Below are 19172 nucleotides of genomic sequence, written 5' to 3'. Positions count from 1 at the left end.
ATTAGTATGACTATCATGATAAATTATACACTTTATTTTTATTATTTGTTAAGCGACGGAAGAGTCGAAAGTGAACAACTAATTCTAAAGAGTTTTCCCCTCTTCGCTACCATTCCAAAACAAAGGACAAGTCAAAAAGCAACCAAACAAGCAGACTAAACACTTAAAAAGTAATGTCCAATATATTTTTTCCACTTAATAAGCACATTAACCATGCGAATGAAAATAAATAAATAAGAAAAGCATCCCATTTCCCACAGAAATATTTAGGTTAGTAGTATCTTTTTGAAACCTTCAAAAAGTTAAAAGAGAGACAATGGCACCTAAAATAGCAAATGAACTTCAACTTTCTTCATGGAAAAGAACAAAAGACATGTAGGCCTAGAATAGCACAAAGTTCAAAAGTGGAAAAGAGGACAAAGAGACAACAAAAGAATTCAACTAAAATTCCTCTATTGGCTGTGCCCAACAATGAACCATTCACAATTCCACTTTGCTTTCATTCTTGTCTCTCCCTCTTTTTCACTTTCTGTTAGAAAGCCAAAAAAAACCCGATGGCAAAAGGGTCTTTAACTTTTCCTTTACAAAAACTTCAGCAGCTTAGTGCTTGATCAGCTTCAAAGCCCCAACAAAATGTAGTAAACCAAAGTGATAGGAAGAGCTACCAACATCCCAAATATAACCCTGCAATTATCACAAAAAGTTTAATAGGCATTAAAAAAACCAAAATATTCAACAACATTTTAAAGTTTTTAGGCAAGATCTCTAGATTTACATTCAAGATAAAATAGGTACTCCCTTAGTTTCAATTTAAATGGGTTGTTTGACTAGTTACGGAGTTTAAGAGAAAAATATACTTTTGAAACTTATGGTCTAAGTTTTTCATTAAGGATAAAATGAAGAGTTTAAAGTTAAATTATTTTCAATTGTAGAAGTGTGTCATTCTTTTTGGAACGGACATATAAATTGAAACGGAGGGAGTAGTATTTTGAGGCCTCACCCTGTGCTCAATATAGCAGGATGGACACCATATTCCTTGGCAAAGACAAATGGAACAATTCCCTGAGGTAGAGCTGCCTGAAAAAATGAAAGTTTTACAAAATTATCAGTCATATGAGTGGTGGCAATATAGACTGTTATTTTTCAAATTTCAGTATATAGTTTTCACAATAAAGATTCTTTTACCTGAACAATAGCAATATGCAAGAGCACGCCTCGTAGACCAACAGCAATGGAGGCAGCAGCCATGACTGCAGGACCAGTGAGAAATCTCACACCCATTGAGAAAGCAGCAACTGTATTCCCACAGGCAATAATTCTAGGTGATAATGCCATGAACAAACCTGCAGTTTACAAGAAGAAAATCCATTCAAAACATTAACATGAAGGGAAGTTCATGTAAGGATTTGTAATTGTTATAACACAAACATACCAAGACTAAACATTGCCATTCCAAGGCCAGCATCAGAAAGAATCGATATTGATTTTGCTATAATCGCAGGCATTTGAACATTCCACCTGCAACAATTGGGATTAGTCACGAGTCTAACTATAGGGAATGCGGTACAAATTAAGGTAATTTTTGGTATACTCATACTTGAACGAGACCAATGACCAAGTGAGGCCAATGATGCTGGAGTAAGTGTTCGGGTTCCTAATAAGTTTTCGCCACACCATAATCAAAATGAGCCTAGTCATAACACTAGCAGGTGGCAGGGCAGTAGCCTTGATCTCTTCTTGAGCAATCTTGGGACGGAGCTCGGTTGTGGAGCCAATCTTCGATAGCACCGGCCCTTCATTTCCATTCAGGTTCTGTTTGTTCCCGAACGTGAACTCTTCTCGCCCAAATTCATCGTAATCTAATTCGAGGACATAAAACAATCAATCAATAAGAACACCTAGATAATTGAAGTTAGTACTAAAATGAAATGGACAAGGATACAAATGATTCATATAACTAATCTAGCTAATTTAGATTCAGGCATAGTTACTGATTGACTAAAAATCGCCAGACATGATCAAGGAAATGGGGTGCTAAAATACAAACTCAACCAATTTCCTATGCAACATGAGATGACAAAAGTAATACAAGCATGTCTGTCTCATGAGAAGACAAAAATATGACCATAATTTCAGGAATTGGATATGCAAGGCGCCAAACTTATGCCTGAAACAAGAAACTAATAAAAGAAAAAAAAACCAATAAGGCAAAAGGACTTAACAAACTAACCCTTCAACCCATCACAAGCTAACAATAGAAGAATCTTATGTATAACAACATATTTCATCAAACACAAATCTATCTAGTTGCATCAGAAAATAGAAATAGCAACAACAAGAAACACAATATTATGCATATATCCAAAATAAACCAAACAAATTTAAAAAAGGTGGAAACATGGTATATTTTCATAGTGAAAATGAGCATTTACCCTTTGGGTGAGCTCCAACTCCAAGCTCATTGCCATAGTCACCTCCCCTAAAGACATGAATCCCTCCTTCAGATACAGGTGAAGCACTTGAACTCCAAACAAACATGTGAAGATCTTTTCCACCTTCTGCACCATTAGCTTTCTTCTTGGTCACCGGTCCGGTTGCCGGAGAAAATATTCCGGCATTAGTAAGAGCAGGGTACCCTGCATTTCCCTGTCCATAAACCCCATTTCCTCTCCCAAATCCAGCATTTCCACTCTCCTCATCAAATCCAAAGTTCCCAAAATTTGATGTCCTAGGACTCATATTTGCATTTTTACCATTCACCATTGAGTAGAAATCAGTGTGGTTAAAGCTAGAACCTCTAGGAGTTGGATTTCTTGAAGATTGTAATGAATAAATCTCAGCATTGGTTAAGTTTGATGGTCTAGGGGTTAATGAAAGACCAGAATTAAGACCACCATGTGATTTTCTTGAAAAAATTTCAGACCTTGAACTAGTTGATTTTCTAACAGTAACATGAAGTTTCCCATCTTCACCAACTTCAGCTTGAGTTTCTAATGGTTCTTTCCCATCTAATGAAATAATATCAGAATCCACTTTAAAGGAAATAATATCCCCTGCAGTATCAGGAAACTGTTCTGCAATAAGCATTCTTGCACCTCTATATTCAAACAAGAAAAGCATCAAAGTGTACCAAATGATACATTGAAGCACCACAATTTGGACCATTAAACTTCCTGAGGCTTCACCATACATACCTTTTAACAAAGGGATTCCCATAACTAAAGTGTTTGGTAAAGTGGAAAGAGAGAACAAAGTAATTGACCATTCAAGGGAACCTCTTGAACTCATTCTTGACCAAATGGCTAGAACAAAAAGGACTATGACTTTTTGAAGAGTGTCAGCAGCAATGAACCTGTAGTTCATTGCATAAGGATTGTTGGAAGCAATGAAGTGAAAAGATAGCAATGGAACAGCAAAAAGAGCAACAAATCTATTGATCCCTGAACATTGATCTGGGGTGAAGATTTTCCACCATTTTACTGAACCATAAGCTAAGATCATTGCTACATAAAGTGGAACTACAGCAGTGAGAACATGGTAAAGGTCTGAAAGTGATATCATTTTTTTCTTAACTGATGAAACTCAGCAAAAAGACTCAAAACTTTTTTTGTTCACAAAACAAAAGGCACAGATCAGAAAATGGCTTTGATCACAAAACACATATGGGGTTTTGTATTCAATGAAAGAAAATGAAAAAGATCCAAAGTTGCCCTCAATAACCCCTCTGTTCTTCTCTCAAGAAAACTGCAGCTTAAAAAGAGCTACTACTCCTACTACTGATTTTTGGCTGAGTTTAAACTTTAAAAGGAGAATGAGAAGTAAATAAAAGGAAGAGGTTTTTGTGGGAAATGACAGAAGTGATATGATATATTTATTTATGGGAATTAAAAGGCAGACAAAGAAGTAAAAGCTCAGGTCCTTTAAAAGCTTTTTTTTTTGTATGCAAGTCTTTTCATGATGAGAGAGAGACCTTCTCTTACCCAGAATTCAGAAAGACATTTTCATATTTTATGGATGATTATGTTTTTTTATTTCTCACTTGGTATTAAGCTCTAGTTTAGCTATAGATTTTGGCTACTCTTTCAAAAAAAAATCAAAAATATTATTTGTTCATAAAATATGATCAGTTTTTTAAAAAAATAATTTTTTTTAAAATTCTCAAAAATTGATTTAAGACCGTTTTTAGATTAAAAAAAATTTTCCCCCACTCACAAAACTTCAACTTCTTTTTCAAATAAAATGCATGTTCAAACACAATTTTAATTATCAAAAATTATTTTCTAACACAATTTCAAAAATTATTTTTTCAAGTTTCAATCAAATCTATGTCCAAATGCAAGCTAAATGCCACTATTGAGTTCCAATCAATTCAAATTCGTGCTGCATAAGATTCTTTAAAAAATAAAATACAAAAAAAAAATTAACTCGAATTCGAAATTTCTAATTAATAGTAGAAAAATCTTATTAATTCCACTGCAACTCTTGTGGTGATAAATATGTAAATTCCCGTTTCTCTTAAAACCCAAACAAAAGAAAAGGAAAATATAAAGCAGAGAAATATATTTAATCAAAAACCTGTATGCATTGTTTACTGTTGTCACTTCAATAAAATTATATACATTTTTATTCAATCTACATACGCATATTACACATAATGTAACATCAGGATTTTTCAAGAATGTTTATGATATTTGGAAATTTTAAAAATTATGTTTGAAAATTTTATGGTATTTTCTGGTACTGATGGAATTAGTTAATTAAAGAAGACACAAAAAAATAAAAATAAAAATTGGGAAGCAACATCAGCTCTCATTCTCCGATCTCAAATGATAAGGAAAAGACCAACCAGCATTCCAGAGAAAAGGAAAGAAGAGGAAGATAAAGAGCCCTTTTGTAAAAAGATTCTCACCACTTTTTTTTTCTGTAAATTATTAGATGGATTACTACTTAACCTATTTTTTTGACAGCCTTTATGACTCATACCTTAGAATATTTCTAACTTTTACTGTTGTCGGATGAAAAAGCAAACTTTTCTATGAGGAGCCAACATTTCCGTTTTTCACTCTCTTTTTCTGATTTTGTCCTAGATAAAAAATACAAGGTTACTTTTTAATTAATTTATTTTCTTTATAAATTTTTATTTCCATTATTTTAATTTCTTTTCATTTTAAGTTTTTATTTGATTTTTACTTTTTAATTTCTTTTTTAATTTTAAAATATATTTTTCTTTATACATTATTTATCATTTATTTTTCTACTTTTACTTCTTCTGATTCCATGTAATTGATTTCTTCATTTAGCGTAATTATGTTATTATTCTAGAATTTAAAATATATTAACTTTTTTTTGGATTTTAAAATTTTGTTATATTTATGGTTCCAATTTACTTCTTTTAGTAGTATTGGCTTGTTATAATTTTTTTTTTTGGTAACTAACTTATTTTATTAATCACCAAGTATCAATTACAAAGCCATAGCAAAGCTAACACAGCTTGCTATCAATCTCTGGACACATCATACTCTACTTCCTAGAAACATAAGCTATGTAAAAAAGACTTATTCCTAGGAGTTACTCGAACACTACAAACATAAGCTACTTCCTTCGCATTCTGCTCCCACACTCGATTCTTTTGCTCAAAAATTCGATTGTTCCTTTCAATCCATATTTGATGAACTGCTTCTGCATACACAACTTTGAAGATCTGTACTCGTTGTGATTTTCCTCTAGCACATTGAATTGCCCACTGTGTAAATTGCTATCAATCTATAGGTCCCAAATATTGTGTTTGTATCCAGTGGCAGAGTTTACTCCAAATTTGCTTGGTGTATTCACACTGCATGAATAAGTGATCTCTCGTTTCCTCTTGCCTGCTGCATAACACACATTGAATATCAACATTAATCCCCAACTTGCTCAGTCTATCACAAGTCATCAATCTTCCATGCATCATAAGCCACATTGTAAACCTTGCTTTTGGTCGTGCTGCATTATTGAACATTAAGCTCTTCCATTCCACCCTGCTGTAATCTCCAAGCCAATATAAGTAGATTTGTCTAATCAAGCTTTTTTTGTGAGTTTGCTTAAATTGTCTATTTGCCAGTATCTCATTTGCCTCTATCACTTTTCTCACCATCCAGCAAACTTGCTATGGTATTGCATTGTATTAATCTGCTGACTTTTGATATAATATGTATGAAACCATCGAATTCATAGTTTGTCTTATTTGTGTACTAAGTCCCAACAGATTTTTACAATGGTTGTTTTGTTCCATAACTTCATATTGGTGATATTGAGACCACCCCCAGCTTTAGGTAAACATACTTTGTCCCATGCAACCAATGCCTTTTTTGTGATTTCATTAACCCCCGACTATATATAAGACCTGCATAATCCCTCTACAATCTTGATCACTTTTGTTGGTAATATAAACAGTTGTGCCCAGAAAGCTTGTATACCAAACAACACACTTTGAACTAACTGCACCCTCCCAACATAAGATAAGGTCTTCGCAGTCCAAAAAGTAATTCTGACAGTCATTTTGTCAATAAGAGGTTGCCATTGAAGAACACTTAGCTTCTTGGTAGACAAAGGTACACCTAGTTATTTGAAAGGTAATTCTCCAGCATAAAGGTCCAAATACTGTAGAATTTGTTGTCTATTATCTGTAGTAACCCTCCCCCCCTCCCCCCAAAGTAGGCTTCACTCTTGTTGAGATATGCTTGTAGCCCAGAAACTTGGATGAACTGATAGAATTTTTGTTGATTGCTTGTATTGATTTCAAATCTCCTCTGGCAAATAACAGTAAATCATCAACAAAACTTAGGTGTGTGATCCCTAGTTTGGCACATCTAGGGTGATACTTAAACTTTTTCACAATCTTGAGGTTAGTCAGGTTCCTGCTCAAATATTCCATTGATATAGTAAATAAGAAGGGTGGCATTGGATCACCATGCCTCAAACCCTTAGCAACATTGAATGGTTCTATTGGCTCGCCATTAACAATAATAAAATAGTTGACTATTTGGATGCACTACATGACCCAAGAGATGAACAATTGAGGAAGCCCCAATTCTTCCATAGCTTGCTTCACATATGGCCATTCAACATAATCATAGGCTTTCTGTAAATCAATCTTTATCATGCAACGAGGAGAGATGTTCTTTCTAGAATAGGCCTTCACCAACTCATGTGCCAAAATTATGTTATCTGCAATCCTCCTCTTAGGTATAAATCTTGCCTGGGCTTCATTGATAATTGTACTGATTATTCCTTGCATTCTTGATGCCATAATCTTAGAGATCAATTTATATATCATAGTGCAACAAGCAATTGGCCTGAATTCCTTAACAGTTTTTGGCTTATTAATCTTAGGAACTAAGGTAATGGTTGTACAGTTTATAGCTCTGTATAGTTTTCCAGTAGCAAAGAACTCCAGGACAGCTTCAGTAACTTCATCTTTGATAATTGGCCAAGCTTTTTTAAAGAAACATGCATTGTATCCATCAACACCAGGTGCCTTGTCTTCTCCAATAGAGCACAATCCTTCATAAATCTCTTCTACAGTCACATCTTTACATAGGTTAATTCTGTGCTGCTGATTAAGCTTTGGTCCCCTTTGCATCACCATTTTATCTATAGCAGGAAGTGAATGAGCAGCAGAGTTCCCATCAATGATTTGTAAAATTCTACAATCTCCCTTTTGATGCTCTCTGGGTCTATTAGCCTGCTTCTAGTAATAGAATTAAGCTCCAGTATTTGCTTTCTTTGGCTCCTTTCTTTCATAATAGTTGTGAAGTATTTTGTATTGGAATCTCCTAGGTTTATCCATTTTGCTCTGGCTTTCTGCTTCAAAGCTCCCTCTTCAATCATATCTCATTTTTCTAAATTTTGCACCAGTCCCTTCTCCTCTAACAACAGTTCATCAGAGAAATTAGTAGTAATGCTTCTTTGAACCCTTTCAAGATCAATTCTGGCTTTCTCAATCTTCTGTCTTATTAACTTGAACTCCTCAACATTAAGCTTTCTCAATATCGGCCTTAGTGCTTTGAGCTTTAACTAAATATTCTACATACTCTTCCTGTGGACTCTCTGCTGCCATACTTGCTGAACATTGCTTAGAAATCTCTCATGTTCTGCCCATACATTGAAAAATCTGAATGGAGTCTTCCTGCTTCCATGGTTATCAGTTAGAGTTAGGCTCATAAGAGCACGATCAGATATAAAAGGCATCTCATATACAATAGTTATATGCCCATATTGCATCGTTCATTCATATTTGCCGAATATCCTGTCAATTCTGCTCCATATCCTGTCACTCCCATCTTGCTTATTAGACCATGTATAATAATCACCTTTCCAAGCCAGTTCACTAAGCCTTAAGTCTTGGATACATTTGCTGAAGTCTTGAATTCCAGCCATGGTAATTGGATTACCATGTATCTTATCTTGTAATTGTAGGACATCATTAAAATCTGCTCCAATCAACCATGGTGTGGAGGTCATTTGTCCTATCTCTATTAAGCTCTCTCATAGTTGCTTCCTTCTTTCTACTGTGTTAAAGCCATAGACTACCGATACTACACATTCTTGATCCTTCATAACATCTCTAACAGAACAATGAATAACTTGTGCTTCTGCCTTGATTAGATTGACTGAGTAGTAGTTTGGATCCCATATCATCCATATTCTTCCATTTACTACATCATTATAATTATTGAGTATCTCCCAGCCATGGTCAATGTGGTAGCTAACTCTTTTAGCTTTGTGTTCTTTGACTCTAGTTTCAATAATACCCGCAAGCTTGATGTTTTTGATCTTCAAGTAGTTTCTAAGCTCCTTCCTCTTGTACCACTTATTTATACCCCTGACATTCTATAGTAACCAAGTCATTGATTGAGTTTAATTCCTCCATCCTTATCATGAGGTAAGGTAGAAGTCCCACCGGTACCTGCTGCTATAATTTTGGATCCATTTCTGCTAGTCATAGGTGTTAACATAGGAAACTTTTTTTTAAGGCTCAAATCTAGTACTTGCTTTTTGCCTTTGTTCACTGCACTTGTCACAATGTTCCCTGCACCTACTTCAGGTTGATCGTAGCTGAGCTGCTGAGTCTCCACTAGTAAGCAAGGTTGGTTTTTCTCTTAGGCTGGACCAGGTTGATTCACAGTTGTTCCATTGTCACCTTCTTTCTGCATATTTTATGTATTCCCAGCTATAGGAAATACAGGACCTTTAGTTCTCCATCCGTATGTTATTTTTTTTTTCTCTTCTTCTCTTTAGCTGCTCTTCCTTCTGCTCTCTTGGCCCTTGTTGATTAGGACACACATGACCAATGGTCTGGCATTTGTCACAATAATTTGGCTTCCACTCATATACCAATTCTTGCTGAAATATCCTGCCTCTAGGATCCAACACAGTAATCTCAGTAGGTATAGCTCTTGTAACATTCACTTCAATCAGCATCTTTGCATAAGAGATTCATGTTTGCTTAGTGGTGCATTCATCAGCAAATAGAGGTTTACCAACTGCACTAGCAATTTTGCTTAAAGTTTCACTACCCCAGCAGCTCATTGGTAACTTAGGAAAAATCACCCACAAAGTTATATCAGTTAGGAACTCTTTACTTAAATCAAAATCTGGAGACCATAGCTTGAGGATTATTGGTCTATTTCTAATAGTGTGAGGACCAACATAGAACACTCGATGCATATATGTTAGTGTCTAAAACTTTATAACATAATATCCTTCATCATGGAGAAATAAATCTGGCTCAGCAACACCTAGTCAATGTTGAGCAATATAGCACCTCATAGCATTATACCCAGGATTATCTCCAACAATGTAGGCTGTCAATGCAGCATTCCATTTCTCCTCTGCTTCTTCCACATCTTGCAAATCTAGCTTTACCACAGTTTGACCATCTACAATCTGAGGTGGGACATATCTGAGTGTCATTCCAGGAGTGACTACACTGCTTTGCTAGAACAATTTAGCCCATGCTCTTGGCTCAGTCTTTCGTTCTACATGGCTTATCTCCTTAGGGTTCTTATCCAGAATCTCCTTCTCATTAGGGACTATAGTGGTTTCAATTTGATCTGCAGTATTCCCCTTGCTCAGATCCCCTATTTTTTGCATGTCATTAGGGTTTACCTCAGTTACTGTTCCATTGGATTTTCCGCCAACCCTAGGATTGGTACTCGTCTCAATTTGATCAATTGGCATTGGTATACTAAGAGTCAATTTCCTTCTTACCTCAGAGCTAATCGAAGAAGTTGTTTCATCAATTTCAGTCATCATTATCCCTTGCTGCTCTGGTGTCTTCAATTCTTGCGTTTGCAATTGAATTGTTTTCCTAGCTTTTGAATTGTTGCTTACTGAGCTTCCAGATGTTGTAGTCGGTATTTTGGGTACTTTGGGGGGCCTTCCTCTTCCTCTATATCGCCCCCTTCCCATGGCAGACGCACCACCGTACGTTTAGCTAACGTGCGCTGAGAGCATGAGAGAGACGGACAAGGAATCCTACAGAAATTTATTGGCTTATTCTTTCACGTTGCATGTTGTTCATTTTTTAGTTAGAATTAATAGATTTGTTTTGTCAAACATTTGAATAATATTATGACATTATATTTATAGATATTAATTTATTCTACCAAACATGTATTCCATGATATTTGAAAAATATTATCAATTATTTTTACAATATTAGTTTTAAATATATGATTACTAAATAATGTATAATCAAGAAAAAATATGCATCTTAAATACAAAATCTAATTTTCTTTTATACATATAAAAAAATTTATTTATAGACATATATTTATTATATTAACTTTTAAGTTTTGATAATTACTTCATTTATAATTTAATCTAATTGTATAATTATACTTGTGCAACCAAACAGTACGCTTGTAATTACATTGTAATTATATTATGACAAACAAACATGTCTCCATAATTACTATATTGTGTAATCACTAGACTGTGCAATTACTATCCTAGTAATTATACCAATTTGAATTATCGGGTGGCTTTCCAAACAGACCCTTAGTGTTTTTGGGGATTTCTATTCAGCCTTCGAACTTTAGGCTTCTCATCTCCGAAGAATCTTAACTTAGTATGCAAGCTCAAGAAAGCAACTTATTTGTGCAATGGCATAATGTCTTTTCATTTGCATCAGGGCAGCTCGACATGATATGGGGTCTAAGGCGAAAATAAAAAGTGCAGCCTTAAATTCTTTTAATTTTATTTTTACTCTAATAATTTATCGAAATCTAAAGAAGTTATAATCAGTTTTAAGTATTGTCAATGTCTAACCAATTTGTTTAATCTATCTTGTATTATCATGGAACTTTATTGATTTAGTTTTGAATTTTTTTTTCAACCGAGACAGCCGATATAGAAATTGTTAGCGGTAATTGAATTAATACTTTTTACCTGATTGAGTTTGCCAATTAGATTACTTTTTTACTTATATAGTTTATTTTAGCACTTTTAATTCTAAATATAAGTTGAAACAACTAATATTGTATGTTTCAAGAGTCATTCAATGTTAAGGACGAATTTTAATAGCTACTTATCAAAGTAGCTTGAAAAATGTTTACAAAGGCACTTAAAGAATTAAGAAAACTTGTTCTAAACTAACATTGTAAGAATATCGATTTAAGTTAGGACGAATTAAAGACAAAAAACTAGTAACTACAATTTAAGATATGTAAAACTTTTAGCCAAATAATTTAAAATTCTATAAATAATGCATAATTCTTAAATATTATATATATTATTTATAGATTTTGGGTCCTAAGTATTTTGGGGGCCTAAGGTCATTGCCTTAATGGACAAAGATCTCTAGCAAAGCCAAGGCGAGGTGCACGCGTACGTGTCGATGCTTTATGCCGAGGGAGGCACAAAATTGGGTGGGGAGATGTCATGACCCGCTATATCATCATGCCACATAGGTGACATTTGGCATATAATTTTGCCATGTGGAAGCTTACATATGAAATAGACTAGCACATGTGGGAAGGTCCTAGAGAAATATGGAGATTTCTCATGGAAGACCTTAGAACCCTATGGAATTACTAGGAAAGTCCTTAGAAGATTCTAGCTATGTAGAATATTCTAGAGAAGGGACTTACTTATAAATAATAAGGGCCTTGTGTAATAATTATTATTTACTCACCAGCCCCTATGAAACTAGTATATAAAGGGGGTTATTCATTTGTAACTCACCAAGCAAAACAATCAAGTTTTCTCTAATACAAAAGCTTCATTTGACAATTCTCTTGTGTTCTAACATTCCCTTAGCGATCTTGAGTGTGGTAAGGTTGATTTGGCATAGCAAGAACGTGAGCAAGTTGTGCAAGATTATGAGCGAGTTGTTAAGTGCCGCACGTGTACTTAGTTAAATTCTAAGGATGTGACAACGTGGTATCAGAGCAAAGATTATGACTAAAGGAATGTTAGAAAGAATACAAAAGATTTCTAGAAGAAAGCTTTGTAGGGAACCATAGTCGGGATTACCAAGGGCGTGGTACTTGTAAAAGGGACAAATGCGAAGGTCCCTAAGCAAAAGGAGTATGGGGTACACAGGATGCACGCGATGTGGGTAGCTTACTTTGGATGGACAATTACTCTGAGGTAGTCAAGGAGGATGACGAAGTTGTTAAGGTACGCAACGCATCACTGTACTTGACCAAGGTTGCCTATGGTGGCGTCGAAAGTGTGCTGACATGGAGAAGGGGCTATGCAAGATTGAGCGTGGAAGCAGTTCAAGAAGGAGTTAAAGAAGCAATTCTACCCGATGAATGTGGTGTACGAGGCTAGGCGGAAGCTAAAGGAGCTCCGACATATGGCCACAATTCGGGAGTATGTGCGCTAGTTCAGTTCCTTAATGCTGCAAATCATGTCATTGTCCGAGAGAGATTCCTTCTTCTACTTCATCGATGGTTTGTAAAATTGGGTAAAGCAGGAGTTAAGAAAATGTCAAGTAGCCAACATGAACGAGGCCATAGGGGTAGTCGAGTCGCTCGTTGACTTCAAGATGGAGCCTGCCAAGTCCAAAGAAGGCAATGCCGAGATAGGTATGGGAGATCATGATAAGGACATCGGGAAAGGCATATCCGAGATATACAAGGGAAATAGCAAGGGGTCATCCCATAACGGACAAGGATCTAAGAGAAATGGCAAGGGGCCGGAAAACATTAGCGAATATGTGCCTAAGGGAGGGTGCTACTTCTATAAAAGATCATATCGGGCAAGTGAATACCAAGAGTTTGGGAAGCTTGCAGCAATGATCAGGAACTTTGCTCAGGCACACAAGGGGGACACAGGAAGGACCGCCTACATTGGGGGGATGCGCTTGGAATCTTAGCCGAAAGTAGGGGATTCCAAAGCCTATCTTGGCGCCATGCAAATGGAGCATGGTACGTGTCAATGCTTTGTGCCGAGGGCGGCGCAAAATTTGGTGGGGGAGAGTGTCATGACCTGCCATATCATCATACCACGTAGGTACCATTTGTCATATATTAACGCCATGTGGAAGTTTACATATGAAATAGACTAGCACATGTGGGAATGTTCTAGAGAAATATGGAGATTTCTCATGGAAGACCTTAGAACCCTATGAAATTGCTAGGAAAGTCCTTAGAAGATTCTAGCGATGTAGAATATTCTAGAAAAGGGACTTACTTGTAAATAATAAGGGCCTTGTATAATAATTATTATTTACTCACCAGCCCCTATGAAACTAGTATATAAAGGGGGTTATTCATTTGTAACTCACCAAGCAAAACAATCAAGTTCTCTCTAATACAAAAGCTTCCTTTGGCAATTCTCTTATATTCTAACATTCCCTTAGCGATCTTGAGTGTGGTAAGACTGACTTAGTATGCAAGAACGTGAGAAAGTTGTGTAAGATAGTGAGCGAGTTGTCAAGTGTCGCACGTGTAATTAGTTAAATACTAAGTACGTGACACTAACCTTACCTAGTCATCGAAGTTACTACAAGTGAGTATTCTAAACTAGTTTACCTTAGCTTACTCACCGAAAGACGTCAAAACAAGCTAATTACCACAAATATAGACATTCATTTATGCTTGAATCAAATATTCCTACACTAAATATTGCTCGTTCTCAAGCAAAAGAACCAATGAAAAATAATGCAGCTTAGGACTTCTTATGGACAGACCATAAAAGAAAAAAATATCCATTTGTTTCAAAAAGATTGATATATTTTTTTATTAGTTCATTTTAAAAATATTGATACCTTTCAATATTTTCTTAATAGGAAGTACTTATAGCCACACAAAGCTATGTTAGATTTCAGACTTAAAAGTTTTACAATCACACAAATATTATGGTTTATCTAAGACTATATTGTGATGACCCAAAATATCATCTTTAAATTTAATGTTTAATTATGTGATCTAAGCACTATTTACCATTACTCGACTTGAGTGTGCAGTCCGTAAAAAAATATTTCGGAAAATATTCAGGTGAAAAATAAATTAAAATGTGAATTAGAGCTTAAAAACTCAACTAAGTTGACTTTGGTCAACATTTTGAGCAACCAGACTCGGATCAGTATTTTGATAATTTTGGTAGGTCCGTATCGTGATTTGGGACTTAGGCGTATGCCCGGAATCAAATTCCGAGGTCCCTAGCCCGAGATATGGAATTTTGATGAAAAATTAAAAGTTTAAGTTCAAATAGTGACCGGATGTCAAATTATGTGCAAACGGCCCCGGAATAGAATTTTGATGATTCCAACAGCTCCGTATGGTGATTTTGGACTTAGGAGCGTGATCGGAATTTTATTTGGAAGTCCGTAGTGGAATTAGGCTTGAAATGCCGAAAGTTGAATTTTTGGGAAGTTTGACCGAGAGATTGACTTTTTGATATCGGGGTCAAAATTCGATTCTAAAACTTTTCATAGCTCATTTATGTTATTTATGACTTGTGTGCAAAATTTGAAGTCATTCCGAATTGATTTGATGTGTTTCGACACAAGATATAGAATTTGAAAGTTCAAAGTTCATTGATTTTGATTTGAGGTGCGATTCGTCGTTTTGATGTTGTTTGATGTAGTTTGAAGCCTCGACTAAGTTCGTATGGTATTTTGGGATATGTTGGAATAATTGGTTAAGGTCCCGAGGGTCTCGGGTGGATTTCGGAAGGTAAACGGAATGGATTTCGGACAAAGTGCTGGAAATTTCTGTTTGCAGAAATTTTTGTTGCAGAAATTCCGTGCGTGGAGCCAGGTTTGGAAGCTTATATCTCGTAACGCATAAGGAATCAGAAAATGTGCAAAACATGAAAGTTGTAGTCTGGATTATAGGTTCCAGAAAGTTAAACTATGCATTATTTGGACATTTGTACAGAAAGTTATGATGGATTGAATGAAGGCTGGTAGAGCAGTTTCGCCAGAAATTCTGATGCATGAAGCCGACTTTGGGAGCTTATATCTCTCAATGCATAAGGAATCGGAATAATTGCAAAACATGAAAGTTATAGTAGGTGGATTCTAGTTTCCAGAAAGTTAAACTATGCATTATTTGGACATTTGTACAGAAAGTTATGATGGATTGAATGAAGGCTGGTAGAGCAGTTTCGCCAGAAATTTTGCCAGAAATTCCAATGCATAAAGCCGATTTTGGGAGCTTATATCTCGCAATGCATAAGGAATCGGAATAATTGCAAAACATGAAAGTTGTAGTCGGTGGATTCTAGTTTTCAGAAAGTTAAACCATTTATCATTTGGACATGTGTACATTAAGTTATGATCAATTGAAGTAAGACTGGTAGAGCTGTTTCTGGTGAACTTTTAGTGACGAAAATTGGACTTTTAGTGACGAAAAATGGACTTTTAGTGACGGATTGGCAGAAACTTAAGGACCAAAAATGGTAATTTCATTCATTTCCTTTTGGATTTTTGGAGCACGGTTCTTGGGCGATTTTTGGGCGATTTTCAAGGGAAAACATTGGGGTAAATGTTCCTTATCCGATATTGATTATATTTCATGATTCCATACTCAATTACATCATGAATCCGTGAATTTATGGAAGAAAAATCAAGATTTTTGCAAAATCTTCCAAAAACGAAAATTTAAGATTTGGAGGTCGAGTTGTTATCGGATTTTGGTAAAATTGGTATGGGTGGACTCGTAATTGAATGGGTTGTCGGATTTTATAAGTTTCGCCAGATTTCGAGATGTGGGCCCCACGGACAAATTTTGAGCTAATTTCGGATTTTAATGAAAATGTAATATTTTCTTATGAAAGTGATTACTATAATTTTTGTTGATTATATCGAATTAATTATGACTAGATACGAGTCGATCGGAGTCAAAAAATCGAGGAAAAAGCATAATACTTGGTTAAATTGGAGCAAGTCGAGGTAAGTGACTTGTCTAACCTTGTGTGGAGGAAATTTCCCCTAGGATTGGTATTGATGTGATTATTGAAATGTGTTGAAAGTCGTGTGCACGAGGTGACGAGTGTGTACACGGATTAAATTGCGAAAGATTATATTTTTAAATTGTGTAGATCATTGTTGCGCATTTATTAAATTATTTTATCTTGTTATATTCTTCATCATTGATGTGAGATATATATTTCAAATTTGTTTGATCTTTTCTTACTAATTGTTTTACCTGTTTAGTTTAAACTTAGTTTCTTTTATTCTGTGCATTATTTGAAGGTTGATTTTATTTAAATTAAATATTATTAATATGAAGTATTTGACATTTTTAAACTTGATATTGAAGCAACGTAGTAAAGATTTTGAAATATTATTTTCCTATATTATTTACTCATGAATATTTTTATACTCATTGTGAGGGAGCCGTGAGCTCTTTATTGTGGAAGAATATTATTGATGAATTATTTTGACATGAGCCGTGAGCTCTTTATTGTGGAAAAATATTATTGATGAATTATTTTGACATGAGCTGTGAGCTCTTTATTGTGAAAAACTATTATTGATGATTTATTTTGGCATGAGCCGTGAGCTCTTTATTGTGGAAAAATATTGTTGTTGAATTATTTTGGCAAGTTAAATTATTTGAGCACTTGAGGTGCAAATTGTGATATATTGTGATATTGATACGCATGCGGTGGTATAAGGTCTGGGTGTTGAAACGCATGCGGTGAGATAAGGGTGGCTTGATACGCGTGGCTAGTAGGGGAACTACTAGAAGTCATGCGGTGTGATAAGGGTGGCTAAAACGCGGGATGCTATTTCGGAAAAAATATTTTCTTTAAATAAATTGTGAAGGCTCCCGCGGTGATATAAGGAAATGAGATATTGTGAATTTATTTATGATTTGGGACTACGAGGCGGTACCTCGGGAGTGCCCTTGTTGATATTGATTTATGGCCGTAGTTGCCTTTGATTATTATTGTGATTTTCATAAAGTTGAAGGAAATTCTGTTTTGATTTTCACGAGATATTATTTGCAATTATTTGGTGTCATTAAATGTGACATACTATTTGATTCATTTTCAATGTCATTTTATTTTACTACATTGATAAATATTTTACCATGCCATTATTATATTCCAGTAGGGCCTCACCTGACCTCGTCACTACTCTACCGAGGTTAGGCTTGGCACTTACTGGGTACCATTGTGGTGTACTCATACTACGCTTCTGCACATCTTTTTGTACAGATCCAGGTACATTTTACCAGCCTAGACGTCATTGAGTTACCTGCGCACGGAGACTTCGAGGTATATCTGCAAGCGTCCGCAGACTCCGGAGTCCCCTTCTATCATTTTATGTTGCTTCCTTATATTTTATCTAGACCTTGACATATAGAGACATTAAGAATAAATTCTTAGAAGCTTGTGATTTATTTCTACCGGGTTTTGGGAGTTGAAATTGCTTGAATTGTAGTTTATTTATTTCAGATATTTATTATTATTCCGCATTGATAGGCTTACCTAGTCTTAGAGACTAGGTGCCATCACGATATCCTACGGAGGGAATTTGGGGTCGTGACAAGTTGGTATCAGAGCACTAGGTTCATAGGTGTTATGAGTCACAAGCAGGTTTAGTAGAGTCTTGCGGATCGGTACGGAGACGTCTGTACTTATCTTCGAGAGGCTATGGAACTGTTAGGAAATATTCACTTCTTTGACTCCTTATCGTGCGGCATTGATTTAGCTTGAAATATATATCTTATATTCCTTTGTATCCACTCGTGTATGACATTGCGCACTCGGTATCAGTTGTGCATCGACGGTTCGTAATGCCGTATATGGACTATGAGGGAGCCAGAGATGCTCAAACATTGCCTCAACGTGTGGTTCCGACTGAAGATGCAGACTTATTGAGAGATCACCTAGTGAATCATGTGGGGGTGCAACGGACGTTGGCGTCTGGTTGATTTATACAAGCTGTGAAGGTTATTATAGAGGATCATTGGACGTTGTGACCTATGACTTCGCACCGAGTGGGGGGAGTCCACTACCAATGGGTGTATTGCGGGGTCATGTATTATATTAGTTTTGGCCTGAAATGTATATATGTGGTACTGAAAGATTCCCTAAAATTTACACATGTTTAAGACATGAGATTTTGTGGAGGATAAGGTTAGGACTTGCGGTATGTACGCCTCCTTAATAATCCTATACTTCAATATCAAAGGAGTTATAGAAACAACTCTAAATTTGTAGAAGGTCTACTCAGCGTGGACGTCACTGTTATGGATTTTGGGGTGCTTCAGAGTAAGTACACTTGTTGACGAGAGTCTGGACTATGTGGTTCATGACAAGATTTGTCTGTATAGAGCTCTACTTTTGAGATCGTTGTGTATAAATAAGGGTAAGGGTTACCCCAAAGAAGTGTCGAAGAGTATGTTAAGAAATGGGTCAGCTCAACAATGTTAAGTCAGCATAACAAAAGAAAAAATTTGCCTTGGGAGAGATAATTCACCACCGGTGTTCGCGGTAAGTCTATGAAGAGGGCAGGCCAGCCAATGCAACACCACCCACTTGGCTCAGTTCTCAGAAACGCTTTTGAAAGAGTTTGTTTCCCGGACTCTCCGTAATGCATGGTGCATAGGGTTTAAACGGTTGTGTCATGTCACCATTGACGATGTCAGAATATGCCATCAAGTTTAATAAGTTAGCCCGTCATACTCCTACTTTGCTTCTTACAGCCAGAGGGCGAG

The 19172-nt window shown here is 35.8% G+C and overlaps 1 protein-coding gene across 1 annotated transcript; it reads right to left on the bottom strand.

Annotated features, from left to right (window-relative positions):
• Positions 1–329: 329 nt before the first annotated feature.
• On the bottom strand, positions 330–3987 carry LOC107799472 (putative auxin efflux carrier component 1b). Its single transcript, XM_016622595.2, has 6 exons — positions 2433–3987; positions 1598–1859; positions 1433–1518; positions 1186–1343; positions 1001–1077; positions 330–684 (listed from the first exon to the last, which is right to left on the bottom strand). Exons 1-6 carry the CDS (start codon positions 3559–3561, stop codon positions 618–620), a joined length of 1779 nt encoding a protein of 592 aa, XP_016478081.1. The 5' UTR covers positions 3562–3987; the 3' UTR covers positions 330–617.
• Positions 3988–19172: the final 15185 nt, after the last annotated feature.

The sequence above is a fragment of the Nicotiana tabacum genome, chromosome 15 (genome assembly GCF_000715075.1).
Source record: "Nicotiana tabacum cultivar K326 chromosome 15, ASM71507v2, whole genome shotgun sequence".
Taxonomy (NCBI): domain Eukaryota; kingdom Viridiplantae; phylum Streptophyta; class Magnoliopsida; order Solanales; family Solanaceae; genus Nicotiana; species Nicotiana tabacum.
Note: the sequence above shows the minus strand (reverse complement) of the source record. Positions and strands in the feature narration are given on the sequence as shown.

What these genes read in the sequence shown, in the direction of transcription:
- LOC107799472 (XM_016622595.2), bottom strand. Translation starts at nt 3,561, where the DNA reads ATGATATCACTTTCAGACCTTTACCATGTTCTCACTGCTGTAGTTCCA. An exon ending in AATGGCAATGTTTAGTCTTG is followed by an intron (nt 1,344 to 1,432) that starts GTATGTTTGTGT and finishes TGTAAACTGCAG; the next exon opens with GTTTGTTCATGGCATTATCA. An exon ending in CCTGCTATATTGAGCACAGG is followed by an intron (nt 685 to 1,000) that starts GTGAGGCCTCAA and finishes TGATAATTGCAG; the next exon opens with GGTTATATTTGGGATGTTGG.